Below are 21,609 nucleotides of genomic sequence, written 5' to 3'. Positions count from 1 at the left end.
TCAGGATTTTAGGTGTACTTTTTCACACTGTAAGGTTTCAGTACAAAACCAGTTTAATCTAAATGCCTCTGATTATTATTAGAAACTCATTATTTGAGGACATCTATCTTTACAGTAACTATGCACCATTAAAGAGCACAATGCCCATAATTGTTTAAAAAAGCCATGAGGGGGAGGGGGAAGGGAGAAGGATCAGGAGGAGGGAGAAGATAACTAAGGACGATTTTGCAATTAGAACAGCATCATCTACTCTGCATTTTGCTCCTTGGAATATCTACACAGTAACAAACAGTTTGAAGTTTCCTCTGAGCAAAATCACAAATTAATCATTCCTTACACCTTTATTAATGCATATATTTTTGTCCTGGTGAATTTAAAATATGTTTTTACAATCACCAGGAAAAATCAAAAACTCTGTTTCTTCTATCACACAGCATTAATATCTCAAGAGGAAGATTGGAGCATTTAAGAAGTACAACTAAAGCTAATGCCTACCATTTTCTGGGGAAATTCCTTATAACACCTATCTTCTAAAATTTGTTGCACACCTGCATATCCAAAGTCAATAGAAATTGCAGGGACTCAGTACCTCTGATAATCAAGCACCCAGAAGTGGAAAGCTGAATTACACTTTCTGAGATGCAATACCATTCGTGATGTTATCTCAGCCACTCAGACCCTTCAAGCTCAAACTGCAGCTGTTGTAATGCTTTGAAACAGAGAGGAACAGTCACTTTAGCCAAAAAAGACTTGCCTGTCATGAATGAAAGCAGTGAATTCTACAATTTCTAAGCAGATGACATCCTGGGAAAGTGGGGGTGGGATGGTGTTTGCTAATTACTCAATAAGAAAACATCTTTCCTTAATTAGTGCTGAAAATTATTACTTCAAATAAATACTAGTGTCAATTTGTTACTCTGTACCGTATGGATAACACATCAGATTATAACTGAATATTTCTAACTAGTGAAAATTTTAAAAATGTCATGCATTAAGGCACTGTTTATTCACAGTCTCTATAAGCACACGATGAGATATACTTGACCTACTGTTCAGTGATATATATTTTACCTGCATCTAACTTTAAAAACCAAAGCCTTCTGATATTTACTGAACCATGTATTTCAACAAATATGTTCTCTGCATATTAAGGTGTGCCTTTGATAGGACTGCCACACTGACAAATGCTAGGGGACGAATAATGACGAGTGCCTCATACCTCTCGTTGCATAGGGTTTACTGACATTAATCTGAATAACAGTGCTTGATGGGATGACCATGGTTACTCATCATGGTTCATGTTACCACTAAAGTTTTTTAAACTGAAAGTGGAAAAATAAATCTGTGTTGTAGTATAAAGAATGCCTATACTGGACAGGAGTATGAAATACAATGAATGGAAGGCAAAGAACAAAACGAAAATCAGTGATTAAGAAAGGTTAATTGCAGCATGAACAGTTTCCAAAATATACTTATTACAGCTTTTATTGAAGGCAAAGAGCAAGAAATAAAAAATTATCAGAAATTCTATGAACACATGAAAAATTATTATCTTAAATATCTGCTTATTTATAGTATGCTCAATACAGTACCACTATAGTTATGAAGTTAATATAAAGCTTTATGATATAAAAATCTAACATCAGTAAACATAAAACCATTTAATTTTGTAAATCAAGTGTTTAGTTGAAGAGCTAATAAATTTATAGTCTTTCACATTAAAAAAAACTGAATGTTGATGGTTTAAATTTGATGACGTTTAAACCCAGCAGTTTTCTGACTGAATGGAGATATCCAGTTCACAAATTATCACAGATGAATTTAAGTCTATATTTTTATAAAATATAACACAGACTATTTTAATTTCTCTACACTAATAATGCAGATGACCTATCTATTAAGCTTAAAGATCTCCAGCAAACTCCATGTATACATGAAATAAAACAATTTTATAGTCTGCAAAACAAAGTAATAAAAACATTGTCCAAACTGAGTTTTCATACAGCCACATTGCACTGTTATTTTAGAACTGCAAGGGGAAACAGAATTGTATCCACATTCTGAGAGTATATTTCTACAATACTGTATATAGTCATGTAGTGCACAAATGCCAACAACAAGGGACTGAAATAGGATCAACTCTTTTCTTTCTCAGAAACAATCTTGTAAGCATCTGAGTTCCCAAAGACATAAAAGAATAGTTACTTTTCTGAGATCCTTTGATATTGCTCTTCATGGTGGAGCTATCCACAAGTGATGGGAAAGATCTCTTTTGAAAGTAAATGGTGCTCCTTCAAATGTGTTCAGAAACATCTTTGCTGTTCCTTTCTCTGTTTCTCAAGTTTAACTTGAAAAGGATGCTTGATTTTTTTAAAATTTGGTTTTGCTATCACAATGGGATACCTAATATCAGACAGTGCTTGCAAACCTTATTCTTCCAGCATAGAATCTAGCTGTTTCTTTCTCTGTGTCAACACAGGAGGCTGAAGTAATCAGATAGGTCTAAAGAACACAGAGGATGTTAACCTGCACTTTCTCAGAATCTCTGATGATGGGTTCATACTTTCAACATGACCACACTGAGCCATAAGGCATATAAATAGCTACTTTCACCTAAAGCACAGTTATCACAGCAGTTTGTACAGTAGGGCTATCAGTTCATAGTATTTAAAATGTCAATATTAGTACTAGTGTCATGGATTAATAATTTCTGCATGTAATTTTATCATTTCCATCTATCTCTGCTATCGTTCAATAATATAAAGGAATTGTTGGCTCTTCCCCTCATCACGTCTCCAAAAGACAAGCACACAAAATCAGTTGTATTGTCTAGGAATATCTTTGCAACACAACAGTTTTCAGTTTTGTTAAGTGATAATTTGAGCTCACTATATAAATGTTTTTTATTAATGACTTGCTTGTATGCTAGAATGGAGGACACAAAAAGGAAAAAGCATCTCAGATGAAAATAGGGATGTTATTTCCAACATATTAAGAGGCAAGCAGGTGTTGTTCTAAATTAAGCAAAAAAAATCCCAAAACAACTTGAATGAAAACATGAAGATACATTCCTGCCACAAACCCATGACCCATTAGGTTCAGCCCTTTCTCCCATCTCCTCTCAATATTCATTTTCAAATTCCCTTCAGATTAGCAGGAGTTATGCTAACACGCTTTAATGTGTCCCTTAAGCATTTTATCACACTGATGAAGAGAAACCAAAAGTTCAATTGTGACCTGTATCAGAAAATCATTCATTCAGATCCTGCTTAATTAGATGTGAGACCACTATCATAGTTCGTGAAGTTTGACCACAGTACTCTCTTACTGCTAAAGTATTAATGCAAATAAAATACATATTACTCAAACCAATTTATCATCACCAATCTATAACCAGTTTGACACATGCACACATTCTAAAATATCATGCAAAACAAACTGTGGCATACATCTTCACACATTTCAATTCATCTACAGAAGGTGAGCCACATGCTTTAACAAAGAGTACAGGACAGATTAAAAGTAGAATGCAGAAGGGTTAAAAACAGACAACAAAAAAGTCTGGGCAATATGTGATTTCAAGGAATCTGGAAAAAAATGTACTTACATCACCAAAGTTTGCTATCATATCAAAATAATCTCATCATTTTGTCCACATACCTTTCAGGATATTTGAAATTTAACTAACAACATGCTAGCAGTAGCTCCACTATAAAGGAACTGAGAAAATAGTTTCTCAGTTACAGTTAAATAGTATGACTGGTAATTGCTGCTTCAGTATTTCATGGCATATCAGACTACACACTGAATAGACTATTACAGAAAAAAGAAATTTAAAAATTAGCCAGTGGCATGACAGTCATCTGTAGCTGCATTATTTTAATTATAGCCAAGACACATGAAACTTTTTCCCCTCTGCAGAAAAATGGTTTAAAGAAGTTTTAGTCCATTATTCAAATAATGTATGGCTGTTCTTTCTATTGTACAAATACAATAGCTTTTGTAGTAAGGAGTGTTGCTTATATGATTAAAGAGATAGTTGAGTGTTATGATATGTTTGACAGGTACCGTTCCAAGCACTATCGGAACAGACACACAATCCTGTTATTACCATGCTGTGTGTGCCGATACCTCATAGCAACAGAGCTCGGCAAAACGAAAGCAGAGACTCCACATTTTCATCACTGCAGACAAATCCGTATGCCCTTAATCAGTGGTGCTGTCTGCAGATTATACTTTTTCGTATTCTTCTTATTCTCAAACTGACCTGTCAAAGCCTGATCTCTCCCCCGGTTTCTCAAGATTTTGGTAACCAAGACTGACCAACTATTTCTCTTTCCATTTTCTCTCACTTGCCACAGAGCAGGGCCAACCCCAACAGGTATTTAGAAGAAATAGTAGTGCAGTCTACCAGTCTACTTGTGCTTAGTAGATTGCTGCAAATACAAATTATCTTCTAAGAAACGTAATATATACATATATATGCAGTCTCTTTAACATGCCAATCGAGGGGATGGCAGGTATAATTATTAAAGGACTGAAAGACAGCTTTCCTTTGACCTCCATTACACCTCAAATGTAGGATCCTCTGCTCCTTGAAGAGTAAGACTGTATCTGTCGAACCTATAGTAACATCTGGCAAGTGGTTTTCTCTATTTTTCTCTATTAGCTACCAGCCTTTAAAGGAATACAGTTTCATCAGTTTCATTAAGGGAGATCTATATGTTGTTTTAGTTAAGCGATTTATTTTTTTTTTTTTTTTTTTTTAGAAAAAATAAAAATTGAATGATCTTAAGGAATTTTCCTTATACTTTTATTTCTCACACAGTCTATAAAAATATCATTGACATAGGGTGAAAAGGTCACATACCTCACCGAAATGGAGCCAAGTACTCCCGTAAGGTTTTTCACCTGGAAAATATCCCTGTAACTAATTCTATGTATTGGATTTTTTTAATTATTATTTTAGAAAAAAAAAAAAAAACCACAAAAAAAAACCCCCCAAAAAACCCCAAACAAATGAAAAAAACTCTGGGCCTTTTTCCAGCTGAGTGTTCCTTGAAGTCATCTTTCCCATAAGGAAGATAAGTTTTCACTTAGAGGATAGCATCTCTAGCAGCAAGATTTTAATACTCTGCAACAATATCAGGGATACGCAATCCTGAATTTACGGCTCTTCAAATTGCTTTTATAGCTATACTATTCATTTTGGATCAGATGCTTATCTGTAATTCCATACATCCATAATATCTAATTCAAAACAGCTTCCAATGAGTCAAAGAACAGTACTGAGGAGAAAAAAACAAACAAACAAAAAAAAAAAAAAAAAAAAACCCAAGCAAGTCATCACAACCAAAACAAACAACAAACAAACAAAGAAGCCACAGTGGTCCAGATTCTGAGAACCGTAAATTACTGTATCTTTCTAAAGCTAAATATTTTTTACACCAGTTAAGGATTGGGATATATAGGATTGATGCCATAGGCACAATTCCACTTCAAACTTCATTTTTTTCACCTCCATAGTACTGTTTCTCATCTGCACTGTTAGTAACACATGAGTATTTCTAATTAACTTATTCCAAACTCTTTTTACAGTTATTTTTTATGTCTTATCAATAACTGAGAAGGAAAAAAACCTGCTGATTTATCAATTAATCAAGCTTTATGGACATACGGTATTCCTCAATAGTTCAGAAATGTCTGAAGAACAATTTCCTCCAATCATAAGATCAATGAATCAATGTAAAACCCCAGTAATTAAATTTATCAACTCGGTATCAATACATCCAGCACTTTATGAAAGTATTGTGTGAAGATTTTTTTGTTAACAGATATATTGATTGAGGGCAAAGAGCCAAATATTTCTATTATTAGATCTGGGGATGCAAGATCAAAACTCAGTCTGTCATAAACAACATACAAGTGTTTCATATAGACAGATCTCATGCTGATTCTGTACCATTAAACCCACTCCTAACAAGCAGATAAGCCTATTAATTGATGATTAAGACTACAGAAAGATCAGTCATTATATTCAATGCTTCTTATATGCATTCATTGAATAAACTTATTGACAGGAACCATACAGAATAATTCTCCTCTAGGAATTATATTTAAAAAGAAACAGAGCATCTAAACAACAGCAGATTCCAAACCTTGTTCATGCAGTATAAAATAGCCCTATTAAATTTTGAAACTAAAGCTTTGTAGTTTGAAAGAGATTCTCTCTCCATCGTATTTAGCAGTTATCAATAGAGAGGTGAAAAATAAAGCCCAAAGATAACACATCTAATAAAAGCCATAATAAAAACAAAACCAAGAAAACAAAATCATCATCCAAGTGGTTTACAGTTCAATTTTTAAAGGGCTAGTATACGAACTATTCTGGAATATAATTTTACTTGCTATCCCTTACTACATACGCTTAAGCAAGTAGAGCATAAAAGTTCATCAAGTGCCATATTTTAATTGTAAGGAAAAAAAAGTAGTAGGGCTTTTTATATTAAGAAAATAAACCACAAAAAATATTTGGCTCTGCTTAAAAAAAGCTTAAAGAACAGCTAATGGCATAAGACTAGTCATTTTTTCCCATGAACTATATGATGAAAATATCAATAACAATACAATTTTCATATTTCTAAAATGTTGCTATGATTAGCAAACATCCCTGTACTTTCAAAATGTTGCAATAAATAAAAGCAATTTGATCTAGTAGTGAAGGTATCTTATTATGACGGGAGGAAATAACAACAAAACCTCCAAACCCACCAGATTCATGTAGGAGTCACATCCTGTTACAAACATCAAACAACAATGAGCCTTTATTACCATGCTATGATTCCTTCATTTCAAACATGATTAATTAGCAACTATAACACTCACCAAAACTCCCACCACGCTGCTGTTTGCTGCCTATTTTCAAATGGGTCTCTATCAAGTATTCATAAGCAGTGTGAGTCTCATTTATGACACTGAAGAAAAGAAGTCAAAGCATCCTGCTTTAAGGAAGATTTCACTCATATCCTAGCCAAAAAAAAAAAAAGCACAGAAAAGAAAACAGAAACCCAAACAACAGCCAAACAGCAAACCCCTGTTTCCTCAAAGGGATTCCTTTATAATCCAAACACAAACTTTAGGCAGAATGAAAAACTTTTTAGTGAAATTGCTAAAAAATTTAGATGGTTGAAAATAGAAAAAGATAAAAGATCAGTTTTAGATTTTGCTTTGGTCCTTTTTTTTTACTTGAAACCTCAACTTTACATTCAATTTGAAATACACTGCTCCTGTTGAGAACGAAAGCATAGTTCATGTGCTAAAAATGGATAGAAGAAGAGAATCAGAAGGGGAAGACACATTTAGCAGTACTCTTAACATGTTTTAAGCTGTGCAAACAGATACCTTCAAATGTACCTTACTTGCAATAAACATTACTTTGGCAGTAAAAAAAAACTTTGCTTCACAGGGATGAGAGGTGGAAACTGAGATTACAAATAGAAGAAACAAGACTGAGAGGAGAGGAAAAAAAGATGCCTTCTCAAGCAGAACTCTATAAATACCATCAGAAAGACAACAAAAAAAGGTTCCATTTGGAAGCAACAGATGTATTCCTAAGCAAGAAAATATCCCCAACAAAATAATACAGAGAGAAAGTCATACAGACAGGATCTTTAGAAGCATGAAAAGAAATTGCCTGTGTGGCAAAGCTAAACTTTCCATGTGAAAATAAAAATTAGGTAGAAGATCCAATACCTCCTTAGTTTACCAGCTCTTATATCAGAGATACTTGATGATTTTGTCACGCCCAGAGCAGAGAAATTTTTAAATGCAAATCAGTCCTACTCTCTCCAGCTTTCTCAATTCTATAACTTTGGGATCAAAAACATCAAAGCAGCTTCCACTTCGGACCTAACTTTTAGAGGATCAATGTGACAAGTCACTGCTTGATAGATGTTTCTCTTGATAAACGACTTGTTCAAAAGAGACATTGTAGCTTTCATTTCCTGACCACAACACACTTTTAATTTGCAACAGCAGAGCTGCTCGAGTGTGACTAGTTCCCACTTACCAGTCTTTCAGGACTGTGGCACTGTCAGGCCACATGCACGGGCAAAACAAAAACTCAGAAAGAGATGAATTTGCAGAAAGAATTTTAGCAAAACTTTTCCTCAAACAGGAACCTGATGATATTTGATTTCTCCTAACAGTGGGCTCTTAAACCCTGCCCCCCCCCAATCACCCTCAATCCTTAACGTTTAAGGGAAGCAGGGAAAGAGAGAAGTCATATTGGAAATATATACTTAAGCACCATAGAATATATATAGCTGCCTAATAGTATCATGTTTATTATACATACATATATTACTGCTACTATAATTATTATTATTATCCGGGAATTGCATTTAACAGTCCAAACCATCCACACCATCCAATTTCAGCATACTGTCCGATTCCCGATTTAAAATTTATAAATGTAATATCCTCCTCATCACAAGCAGCAGTCCAATCTGCTCTGAATATATATTACAGCTTTAACATCACAGAGGGAAATCTCCCATCTGGCAATCACATTTGCTCCAACAGCTCTAGGAAAAAAAAAAAAAAAAAAAAAAAAAAAGGAAAAAAAATGTTCCGCTCTCGCTTGCTTGCTCTTCTCCTTAAAACATTTCTCAGAGCAAATTACGTGCATCTAAAATAAACAGTTGCCTTATTGATCGTTCCAAAGTCAACAAGTTTTAAATGCAAAATGCAATCAGATCATTCCCATCATATAGCACCTGGGATATGTTTAGCAATACAGTCACCTACAACACCAAAATAGGAGTGTACATTGTGCAACTGCTCTCTCAATCTCTTTCTTGCATTCAGATATGTTATTGCGAGAGATCATCAGCCACAAAAGCCAGACCTCCCCCTTATCCCAAACACACACACGCACACACACACATGCACACTCTCTCTCTCCCTTAGGGTCTCTCTCCATCCTTATTTGTTACTATCACACACAATTAAAAGTGAACATACCCCCTTTTTGGTTGCACAAAACAGACTAATAGTCACTTTTGTTGTTACTTCCTTAGCCTTAACTGCATACCTAGAGGTGCATCTACTGCACCACAAGGAGCTCTATTGAAATTCCCCATGCTCCATTTTATCTGACTTTTTCGGAGGAGGGGGCAGCGTGGGGGGCTGGAGAGTGACCATTAAAATGAAGCCAGTTTCAGCACCTGATTATTTCATTCTGTTAAGCATTGAGAGCAGAGCAGTGTGAACCAGACACTTGTGAACTGAGCATAAAATACTCCTTAGTAAATCGTGTTAAGCATTCGGCCACAACAGTAATTTTGTTTGTTTGCATGCAAAACATTCCCTCACCTCACATCAGTTAGAATCTCTAGCAGATGATTACACTGAAAGTAAGAGAGGGAAAAGCAGATAGAGTTTAAATAACTACTAAAAAAATACTAGTTTGCAAAAGGAAAAGATACATTTTAGGCAAGTATGTACAAGTACATATATATATATATAGGTGTCTATATTCATTGCTACACATTTTTGCCCTCTCCACTCCCCGAGTTTTACTAATTTACATACCATTGGAGTTCAGTGGTGTGTATAGTGCACTGCTGGTAACATGCAACTTCAGGTTTTACAACTGAGATCAATACAATGGACAAAACTAATGCCATAATCGAAGCAGAAACGATAAACAAATGATAGCAAGAGAAAAAAAATGCTTATATATACACAAGAAAATATACTATTAAACATTAGGTATTTATTACAAAATATTTGCATGCAGAGTCCTCGGTGCGTTATCATGCTATTTAAATTTGTCTTTGCTATTTAGATGCAAAGGAAGTAGATCCCAAAACGGACATACCATAAACACTGGTGCTACTGATCATTTCTTGCTGGCAGCACAAAAAGCTGAATTGGATTTTTCACAAGCAGGAATTCCAAAGGTTGCTTTTCATTAAAGCCACTTTTCCTCTCAGCTATCAAATGTCACTGCCTTGAAACGTGGGCCCTTTCGTCAGGTATTCATTTAACCTACATGCATATAATTAAGTGGGAAAGCAACATCAACAAAAAGGGGATCTCAGATCACAAGAGAAGAAAGAAAGGGGGAAAAAAAGCACATGACCAGGAATGCAAGTCCATGTCAATTTCACTCACTCCCATTGAAACTAACAAGAGCTCCAGGGAGGATAGTAATAGGATCAGTGGATTGTATATACCATTAAATTATACATCTTTCTCTCCCTCCTGAGCCAACAATACGCCCACCACGCTGTACCCCCTCCAAGATGATGTGCTTACATTTTACTGCAACAGCTCCTCTGACATTTTCGTGCCCCCCCTCCCCCCCCCCCCCGCCAAGACACAGCAATTTAAACCGAACTTTTGTTCTGCGAGATTCTTATTTGCACTTATTTGGTCAGAAGTTAGTTGCCTCAATGTCCAGACCCGCGTTACCTGCAGTTTTTTTTATTTTCAAAGCAACTTAAAAATAAATCCAATTAAGAGGAGGAGGAGGAGGTGGGGAGGGAGCTTGCAATCGCGAACTCTTAATCTGCCTACTATTGTTGGCAATGATCAAGGAGGAAAAACCATGCACTGCGATTGTATATCTGTACTTTCCAGACTACGATCAGGCAGGCAGAGCGGAGTACTTAGTACGAGAAAACGACCGCAAATTAGGCAAAATATCTAGGGCACGAACAGGCGATTAATACGCGGCTGTGTCGGAGATCTTTAAGATTTAATAAAATTTAAAACGATGGTAGGGAGATTGGGGGGGGGGGGGGGGGGGGGAAGATCCTCTTACCTGGAGATTTGGTACAAGAACCCGATAGGTTAGAGTAGCATCGATCCGATGTGTTTGCTGATGAATGGGGGCTCGGGTTAAGTGAAGGTGCCTATGATTTGAAATCATTCCAAGTTTTTGAAGGGAAGACTGACTGCAGCCTCTGCCATGTTGGAATTTCAAACCCAAAACAGCTGCTTTGCAAGGAGCCAGCATGCCAGCAGCTGGACGCCTGCGCAGAGCGCCGCCGAGCCAAATTCAAATCACTTTCACGCGAAGAGCCAAAGATCAGTTTTCAAAGGGGGAGCGGCGCGGGGGGCGGGGGCGCTCCGCGGTCCTGCGCGCCGGGGCCGCCGCTTCCCGCGGGGGCCGGTGGGGTGTCCGCGCCGCGGCTCCGCTCCCTCTCCCCGGGGCGGCGGGACGGGGGCAGCGGGCAGCAGCGGGCTCCCTCCGCGGCGGTGGCGGCGGGGCTCCCCTCGGGAGCGGCGGCGCGGGGCCGGGGCCTAGCGGCGGCCAGCGCCCCCGGGGCAGGCGGGCGGGCTCCGGCGGCGGAGGTTCCCCCCGGTTGCGGCCGCCTCCGCTCCGCCGCGGTCGCCCCGAGTCTCCCCGCCTGGGGCCGGTGGGGCGTCCCGGCGCGGCCGGCAGCGGCCTGCGCGGCTGCCCTGGCCGGCGGCTCCTGCGCCGAGTCCCCGGGCGGGCGGGCGGGCGGCGTCGGGGTTCGCTGGTCGCCGCCGCCTCCCGCCCGAGGAAAATGGCCGGGGTGGAAGTGCCGTCCCGGCCCGAGCGGCGGCGGCGGGGCCGCGCAGCCGTGCCCCGGCCCCGCGCCGCTCCCGAGCAGTCCCGGCCGCTGCCCGCCGGAGCCCGGCTGCTAGCAGCCGCCAAGAGGCATTCCCGGTAGCCGGCAATGGCTGAGGGGCCCCGGCAGCCACACCTCCCTCTCCCCGCACTTCCCAGCCCGGCTCGGCGGGGGATGGCAGGGAGCCAGCTCAGCTACCCCGGCCCACAGCTGCCGGGGACTCCCCTTGCATCAGAGGGATTTCCCGGGGGGGGGCTGTTGGACGGGCTTTACAGCCTCCTCGTGCTGCCAGGGAAGGCGTACGGTGGCCAGGCGGCACAGACCGGGCCCTGCCTCGCACACGGCTCTCGCCGGCGCGGCCGAACCCCGCGCTCCGGGGCTCCCCCGCACCCTGCTCTACCCTGCTGCCCCCGCTCCATCCCCGCACACGTCTGCGCGCCCGCTTCCCGGCACCGCAGCTGTGGGAACGGCAGCGAGAGCTTCCCACGAGACAGATCCACGCTCCGGGGCTTGCACCTTGTGGGACTATCAGTGCATTTTTACCTTCTAACGGGGAAGAAGCCACGCTGTCCGGATGCTGTTCCTGGGCTTTGGTTAAGAGTCCTGGAGTGGTTTCACTTCCTCTCTTCCTTGTCCTGCTGTGGAGTTAAGGATGGCTTTGGAGGGTTGTTTTTCCGTCCTGGATATAGAAGAGACTGGTTAAATTTTCTTAGTAAAAATGAAAGATGTAGAGGCAGTTAAGGCTCTGAAGGAGGCAGGGGAGACCAGTCCCAGGGGATTAGCATCTGGAGGAGTGGGAATAGGCTCGTTTCCCGTCTGTTTCCCTTTGCAGTAATACAGTAGGCCTAAATAAAACTCTGAACTAGTTGCCAGCAGAAGCTGCTGTGAGCTGTCAGCTAGTCCCTATCCTACCCGAGTAATGGAGAAAGAAAAGAAAGAACAGGAAGGCCTGTCTGGTTGATGTTGTCCATGCAGTGATTTAGTTAATCTAAAATGATTTTTACCTGCTGGTGAAAATAAGCACCTTTCACACTTTTGGAAGGCCATAGCCAGCCTGTGTGATAAAGCTGTGTGCCTAAAGACTGGAAATAAAAAGAGCAAAAGGGCTAGACAGACTTCTGCTTATTAGGAATATGGAAGGTGTTCCTGGCTCACTCTGACAGCTGAGCATAACTCCAGCACTGCTACAGGAGGAGAGCACTGTTGGTGGAATGACCAGTGTCCTGAAACAAGGAGCTGGTTTGGAGCAGATACTGCTTTTGCTTCCCAATATGTCCCAGGTAAAGCAAAACATACATGAGAAAACATGGTTGAACTGAATTTAGGGAAGTAGGGAGCTATTTTTAAAACTTGCAACATACCTATAGCAACTGAAATATATTGAAATAGCTTTAGACAGCTGTCCAGAGCAGCCAGCAGGTGAGACACCCGGCCACTGCACCCGCTGTGGTCCAGTCTGCACCGTGCTCTTCTGACACCTCTTCCCTGCCCTCAGCATCGGGTGGCTCTGAGCAACAGGCACAGAGCCTAGGTCAGCCCATTGCCTCTGCAAACAGCTGCTCATTGTCCCTTCTACAGAGCTTGTGGGTATTAAGCAACCACTTGGGCAAGCCGGCAACCCCTCCAAATGCAGGTAACACGTCAGTGGTATTCCCTAATTTGACCCAACTACACGTGTTACATTTAAAGTCTCTGATGCTGAAATCTGCAAGGCAGCATATTGCCTCTGCTAGTGTTGCCAGCACTAGGCACTAAGTCATTATGATGCCAAGGTCATGAGCTTGATCTAAAAATCATATTGTTAAACATAAAAAGGATTCTTTTGTCTTTGCTAGCTTATGCATCTGCACTCTTTTCCCATTGTTTTTTCCCCAACCATGGCACTATGCAATTTTTCTCTCAAGAGAAAGATGAGTTTCTTGTGCAGTTACAGAGCTCTGTGACTTGTACCTGTAGGAAAACAACAACTGGCAATTACCATAAGGCATTAGTCAATAAACATTAATGCTCTTTAACATTTTTGACCAATAAAGAATGTATTTATCAATCTTTGTATTACATTAACTTCAGTATTTTCATTTTATTTACCTATATTTTTATTTTCTTCAGGCTTCTCCTGCCACATTAAAATAGCCTAAGTTGAAACAATAGGCATGCAGCATATGTTTGTATGGGCTGACATTCATCTCTGTGTACAAGGTCAACATAAGACTTACATACAATATTAAGTTCTTACTTTGAGATGTGAATTAGGCTGAAGTAAAGGCCTTCTTGGGCTTATCTGTACATAGATAAATACCACTCTTTGTTTAAAATGCCACCAGTCCTGATCCTTCTGAATGGGAAGTTCTCACAGACTTTGAAACTGGGAATGTTTCTTGGAGCCTATTTCAACATCTAGGTGAAACGTTTACAATGAAATTCAAAACCACATAAAATCTGCCTGGTTTCAGGTTTTGTTACGAACTCCAAACTTGGACCAGATTCTTTGAAAGGTTCACAGACCTTTTCAGCAAATCTAGATTAATAACATTTAAACCAAGTGAACATGGAAACAAAACAAAAATCACAGAAAACAAAGAATAAAGCCATCTATGTTCCTATGGGATGTTAATGTGATGCACATGAACTTGCTAGTTTCTACTTGGTAGGTCTAGTAAAGGTTTTCAAGAATTATAATAAAAACAACGGTGTTCAGTAATATATCCTTTAGTGACTTTACACTAATTATATGGATTTTATTTTTAAATGAGAGCAAGTTTTCAAAAAGGCAGACAATGTCTGAGTTCTAATGCTGAAATTTGGCAGCACCTGTACCCCCATTGTGTGCTGGCAGTGCAGACCTCCAGGACAGGACCTCCTGCCTGCCTCCCTCCCTCTGTGCTGAGGAATGTCTCCAGTCTCCCACTCTCAGACCTCATGTAGGGCAACTACAGCTGTCATTGCCTGCCAGGATGTGCTGCAATAAACAGGCAGCAAGTGCTCTTTTTTTGAGTTTTGGTCATTGATGACTGCATGACTGTCTGTATTATTTTATTCCTTTGTGAGGAGCACAATCTGTTTAAGAGCTCTGGCAACACATACAACATGGATCCCCACTGAGCAGCTGAGGTGCCTCCATGTCCCACATGCTGGGACTTTACCAGAATGTACATGGCAGGATAGCGCCTCCTGGGCCTCCCTTGTCTCTCTGACTGGAGTGGTCATCATACAGAACTCCAGCCTCTGCAGCTAAAGGTTCACTTGCTGCCTTTTCAGACCACAGTCTTGTGTGTCAGCATGAGTGCAATGGCTGCCTCAGCTAGCTGGAGCTCAGATTCTAAGAGGCAATGACACCTGTGTCCCCCTAAAGTATTTATAAGTATAGATCAGAAGTAATTGTCTCTGTTTTGCGTACTGAAAACTAACATTTAGTTGAACTAATGCCGTATAAAAGTCCCATAGCAAACAATGGGACAATGGTTAAACACAGAGAAGTAATACATTCCCAATATTGTTATGTGTTACTTCTAGGTTCTTCCCAGGAGATTGCAAGGGTTGAAATCCCTTCTAGCCATACCACTGATGCACAGTTTCACTTCAAACACATCTAAGCCTTAGGTCAGTGACTAAGCCAGGAAAGCATAAAGGCTGCCTGGACTCCTTAGCACACAGCCTGCTGGTTTAGGTACTGGCCAGTACCTAATCTAACAAGATATCACTTGATTTCTCAGACTTAAAGAGGGTATGCTTAGACTCAATATTAGGAAGAAATTTTTTACCATAAAAAAAATAGACTCTGGAATGAATCACCCAGAAGAGCTGTGGATGCCTCATCCCCAGAGGTGTAGCATGGCTTCACCATGCTTGGTGAAGCTTTGAGTAAGCAGTTCTAGTGGGAGATGTCCCATCCCATGATAGGTGACTTGCAACTAGACTAACTTTTAGATTCCTCCCAACCCAAACCACTCTATGATTTTATGACCATAGGCCATATTTAGTGTAATTCCTGACTGTGTCAGAAAGAAAAAAATTATATAAAGAACATCTGTCCGTAGAGACACTTCTGCATTTTAGCTGTGCCAGCATAAAAATAGATAATTTCTATGACTTGTAACCACTTTGGGTTAGATTCTGGCATTTTAAAGAGACGGCATTTCCAATATTTTTGCTCTCTTCTTTGTGCATTTCCACTTCTTTATTAATCAGTCACCTAGATTTCAGTGAGGTTTCTAGACAAACCCTTTACTGGTCATTCTCTACAATCTTGCTGAATATTTGATGCTTTTGGCATCATAAAAGTATTGGTCCACTGAAGTCACTTCTGTTTTCCATTTTAGTCCTGGAGGAGAAGTAGTTCATAATATCCAACAAAACATATTCATTTAGCAACTGCCCTGTATAACAGAAAAATATATAGATGTTTGTCACATAAATATCTGAAAAGACATATGCCTTCTGGCATTTCTTGAATTTTGTGCTTAATACTTTTTACCCTGGTCACAAATGCATTTTTACTACTATTTCTCCATTTTCTTAAAGCAAGCTTTATTACAGAAAGTCCCTCTTGGGGAACTCTAGGAAGGAATTGAATGTTTTTAGGGATTTTGTTCTCTGTCTTTTGTTTTTCACGGTCTTGTTCATTAAGTGGTTAAGGCCACACTAATCCCTGTAGTTTGACTTAACAAATATATTAATAACTTGTTGTAACTTAAAAAAACATTCTTACTTGAATTAGAGGAGGATGAGGTGCCTATACAAGGCCAGAAGAATTCAGAAATATTTAACAGTCTAACAAGACACAGGAATGACAGCTAGGAATACATTCTTCCTCATTTTCCTGTCTCTAACTCCTTCTTGGCCTTACAAATATTCTCTTTACCTTGGTGCCAGCATCTTTCTCCCTGATTCCATATCTCAGTCTCAGCCCTTCCCATTTGCACTCCTGTCTAATACCAGTCTCATTCATAACTCCCTGTCCTAAACTACCATCACATTTTATGACCTTTGAATTGTGCCTTTTTCCTGTGCCTAGACACATTTTCTTTTGTTGCTTTTCTTTTTTGCACTTCCCTTGATGGTCTCTCTTTTCTGAATTCAAATCAAGCTGCTTCTTATTCCATGTTTTCTGGTGATTTGCAGAAAGAAGACTGAAAACATCTGATGGACACCTTTAGTCTCTTTGTATTTCTCTTTAGCACCACAGGCAATTGAAAAGAGAAAACTGAGAGCAAGTCCTGCTCAGATCTGCAAGCCCCAGGAAAGAATACACCTACTGCACACAGAATCTTTGAAGAAGTGGTAAATGAAACATACAAACAATTTTACAGAGACTCAGATTTCTCCAGACTGAGGAAGACTTCCATAGGCTAGTAGAAGAAGTATATGCCTTCCCAAGCACCAAGCCTGACTACAAGCCATTAGTCAACAAAATATTTTAAAAATTTCTTAACATGAGCAAACCAGATTTTCCCTCAGTGCATTCTGAGAATCAGCTGACCATATTTGCTGAAAGCTTTAAAAAAATAGCCCAAGGCAGATATTTGGCATGAAAATTGCTGCCCAGTTGTTTATGCTTGACAAACTAACAAGCAACTGGAAACAGGTTCTTACAATGAAACTTTGACTCTTAAAATTCCACTAGAGAATCCACAATTAATGATTACCAATAACAGAAATGTATTTTACATAATGCTTAATACTTAATGACTTAATTTAGACAGTGCCCAGAAAGAAAAAATAAATAAATACATAAAACCCCAACAGTTTATTTTGGAGAGGGAGTGCAACAGGGAACAGTAAAAATCAAACAATAGTATGCTTGTGAAACTGCAATTTTTTTCCCAAGTGCTTTTTCCAAGCACCTGATATCAAAAAGTCTTTGTATCTCATCCCCAAATGTACATTAAAAAATCTCTCATTTACCCTACAATGGAATCAACTTTGAAATCAAAGGGAAAAAAGTTTTAGCAGAACAGTGGGCTTGCTCAAAGTCACACATGCACATGAAAAAGTTTCCCTAAAAAATTACACACTCTAGGATCTGCGTGTCTGATAAAATACCCATAGGGCTTTCTTTGCTATTGCTTTAGAAGCAAACTTTTATTCACTTTTTTTTCTTTTAATGTCTAAAAGTTCCCTTACTCTAAGACAAATCTATTTCTCCAAGTAACATCCCAACACCATGTTATTGATCTTCACAGTATAAAATTATTTTAATAGTAAAATTAATACAAGGTTTATGACTTATAATACAATATATATATAATAATTTACTATTAATGTTTTAAACATTGCCTTTGGTGTTTCTGTGGGTATATTTAAGTCTTGAAAGAACATTATCAATCCATCTGCACACTCATCTCTAAAGCTTTTCATTCTCTACATCTTTTCAAACAAGTGAAATATTTTTTTAATTCTTGCTAGGTAATAATTTTTAATAATGTCATGTTTATGAGCCTTAATCAAATATCCAAAATAAAGTACCTCTCCAGCATCCAAAAGCACCAACTTTTCAGACAAGTTTATTTCACATTTTTGAAAAAAAAAAACCCCAAACTATTCAAACATCTCTATTCAGATAACCTGAGCAACACATCTGTTCTACATACGCTATTCTTCCATTGCAAGAAGCATACTGTCTCACTTAGAAGGTAAAGAACTTAACAAAGTAAATTAATACTGTTGGATTTTGTGCTATTAGAAAGAGCATCCTTTGCCACTGTGTGTAATATAACAATTAAATCTTGCTAACTTGTACTTTCTTCTAGCTTCTTTAGAAAGATCAAATTTGCTAAATGCACACCACTGACTGCAGTCAACAAGGCACTTAAGTATATGCTTAATTTTGTGCACGTGAGTAATCACGTTACAGTAAATGGAACTTGAATGCTCCAAGTTAAGCACACACTTAAGTGCTTTGCTGGATTGGGGCCAGAGCATGGAAACTTACAGGTCATCCTTACTGCACAGTAAGACATCACAAACCCTAAATATCCTGTAGAAAACTTCTCCCCACTTCAAATCAACAGTACCAAAGGCAAGGACAAAAATAAGTAGCTGCTGCATTCTTTGCTTCTGTTACAAGTCACTAAAGTGGCAGCAGTACTTATAGCAAATTACCAATACAATAAATTCTCTTAATAAGTATCCATAAAATTACAATTTATTTTAAAGATCATCGTTTGTAATTCTATTCTCATAAGACCATTAGACACGTGAGTCTTTTTAATTTTAAAAGACCTGCTAGTAGTTCTCACGAAAGAATTTATTTAAGACCTTGACCTTAAATTGATACAATTGCACAACTTAATCAGAATTAAACATGAATCAAAGTACTGCAGAATATCATCATGGGTGTCAACATAGCGCTACAGCAGCCATGCAGAGGATGCCATTAGTACCACAACCTTGGGTGTGCAGGATTCTGATTCTGGGGATATAATATGCAAAACTAAATGTTTTGATGATACGTTCTTTGCCAGTTATTATGGCAAATATATGGGCAGGAGATTGTCGATGACACTTTTTCTTTCCATGCAGCTGAAAGGACAGTTAAATAGTCTAAGGCTCTTTTCAATTCAGCAGCTTTTTAATGAAATGAAACTTTATACCCACTGTGTTACACAATTACTTAATTTTCTGGCTAAATTGGCATGGTTCAGCACTTATAAAGGACTGTTTCTCTTTTCAGTACATGAAATTAGTATTTTTTTTATTTTTTTTTTAGGATCCAAAACTACATTTTAGATCCAAACTTGCCTGACTGTTGACAGCATTCAGATACAGGGAGCTTCTATGTTTTTCCAACACATAAGTTTCTTCACAAAAATTAGCAGGATGAAACAGCAAGTAAGGACACATTGCCAAGTCTGGTTTTCTACCTATCTACAAAGCAGTTTTCACACTTTCCATGACTGTGAATGTCCTTCTTTTTCTATCTTTTTTTTTTTATCTTTTAAATTTTAATTAGGAAGAACTGAAAAATCCTTCTCTATACTGAGAGTGTTTGTACTGGGGGAGGAGAATGTCAAGGAACCAAAAGCACATTCCAAGCCAATTCTGATCTCATTTACAGCGAAGAAAATCTGGAATTAATCCATGGAGTTTAACAGACACGTTCTGGGCTTACGTAGATGAGATCTTACATTTATAAGTGAAATCAGTGTTTTCCCCTCTGACATTCACATGGCTCAAACCAGAAACATTTCCTGAATTAAAAAAAAAAAAAAGGCCAAATCATCCAGTTGGGAAGGCTGGCATAATTCCATTGAAGTCAATGGTGCTGTAGTAATTTACATTAGCTGATGATCCAGATGAAAGTATATAAAAGTTTTCAGAGCAGGCTTCTTTCATTTAAAACTGCATTATGTTAGGTGCACTGTTGATGCTCAGAATTAATGTGCAAGTTGTTAATCTCGCTAGACCTGGATTTAAAATTAGACAATGCAATAATTAGTTTGGCACTATCATTCTGCTACCTAGAGGGTAATAATGTAGGTCATAAAATACCAGTGATCAGCACAACTTTTCATACAAAACAAAGAATCTGTATTGAAAGAGAGGAAAGGAGGGAGCTGAGAAATTCAGAAATCAATTGTTATCAGAGACCAAAGTGGGCTATGAGGGTCTGTGCCATCTCACAAGGTGCTGTGTTGTGTAGGTCTACTTATCTTTATCAGCTCCCAAATGCACAGGTGATTCTGCAGGGTCTAAGTGACTCAAAGCTGTCTATAAGCTCACTTTATGTATTATTTTTAAGTTGTATGTTTATTATTTGTCACAACTTTGGTATTAAAAATTTAGGAATATTATTTATTTTACAGTATTCTCCTTTTATTTTTGCTCTTGAAACATAAGCATTATGCAGCACAAATAGTTTACAAATACACAGAAATGTAACACTATAGTATATGTATCTTGATTTCTTGACAAATGACTACTGGCAATATCAATAATTCAAAGGGAGAAACAATGAAAATACAGAGGAATTGCATTTGTATATGTATACTTCTTTCTGTCCTGCCACTCAGTCTTGCTAGACTTTATATAAACATAAAGAAAATTAAAAATTATCAACTCTGAACACTAGTCCTGATGAACACTTGCTTATATTTTGTTATATTTAAATATTTTCTATTTAAATAGTCAGGATGCTTAAATATAAACATTTTGATGGTATCTCACACATACATCTATTAGGAAAACAGCATTGCAATAATTTTTATACGATCAGGCTGTGTTTGTATACGATACCAGCAGAGTTCAGTGAAGCTGAGAACATACATACAGGTGTACATGTGTTTGAAATATCTCTATGCCTCTTGTATGTATAGCATTAGAAAGTGCACATTCGATGTTACAGATGCATATATTCATAAATCATTTAAAGTTGTGCTTTTCATGTGGTGTGAGGCACAGATACAAACTTACTCATGATAATTATAGAACTGATGCTGATTTAGTCATTTCAAGAAAGCCATGGAGGCATAATTAGTGTCTGAATGGCCTCAATATTGCATTATTAGGAGGCTAGGGTGAAACTTGAAATGAGAACATCAAGGCTGATAAAAGAAAAGAAAACATGAAATACATACATAATTCATTCTGAGATATTATAAAGGTTTATAACCAGAAACAATAATTTGCAGAAGGCATCTCATGTACTGGAGCCAACTGCAATAATTTGGTCAACCTGTTTAAGATCAAATAGTATTCTCAGCTATTCTCAGTGGTATCTTTCTAATAAAGTAGCAGCAAACAGACACTGTTTGCTTCTGGTCACTTTTAAAGAATGTTCAGTTTATCAGTGGGGACTTTAATCTCAAGCTTCATAGAGTACAAAAAGAACATTGATCCTACTGTTTTGTCCTCTAGGCCACAAGGCATGCACATTTTTACATTCATTTGTCATAAAACAAAAAATACATTTTGCCCTTTGAAAATACCAAATGCCAGCTTTTAAACAAAATAATTTTCAGTCACATTTTTCCCTTTCTTTTAACCTTTCCATCACCACCGCCCC

The 21,609-nt window shown here is 38.5% G+C and overlaps 1 protein-coding gene across 5 annotated transcripts in view; it reads right to left on the bottom strand.

Annotated features, from left to right (window-relative positions):
* The window catches only part of FIGN (fidgetin, microtubule severing factor), a 369,233-nt gene that overhangs the window by 86,528 nt on the left and 261,096 nt on the right, over window positions 1-21,609 (bottom strand). For 2 of the 5 annotated variants that reach the window (XM_086896845.1, XM_086896844.1), the window contains 2 exons: window positions 12,150-12,285; window positions 9,884-10,053 (listed from right to left, as the gene is read on the bottom strand). Coding sequence is in view for 2 of the 5 variants with exons in the window: in XM_086896844.1 (XP_086752970.1) it covers window positions 9,884-9,908 (25 nt within the window). In the remaining 3 variants the exon portion in view is untranslated. Of the gene's footprint in view, window positions 1-6,885; window positions 6,975-9,883; window positions 10,054-10,831; window positions 11,076-12,149; window positions 12,286-21,609 lie in introns of those variants that run through there. The other 3 variants (XM_086896843.1, XM_086896846.1, XM_086896849.1) reach the window with 3 other exon arrangements.

The sequence above is a fragment of the Cyanistes caeruleus genome, chromosome 7, assembly GCF_971803275.1.
Source record: "Cyanistes caeruleus chromosome 7, bCyaCae1.hap1.1, whole genome shotgun sequence".
In the NCBI taxonomy this organism is placed as follows: Eukaryota; Metazoa; Chordata; class Aves; order Passeriformes; family Paridae; genus Cyanistes; species Cyanistes caeruleus.
Note: the sequence above shows the minus strand (reverse complement) of the source record. Positions and strands in the feature narration are given on the sequence as shown.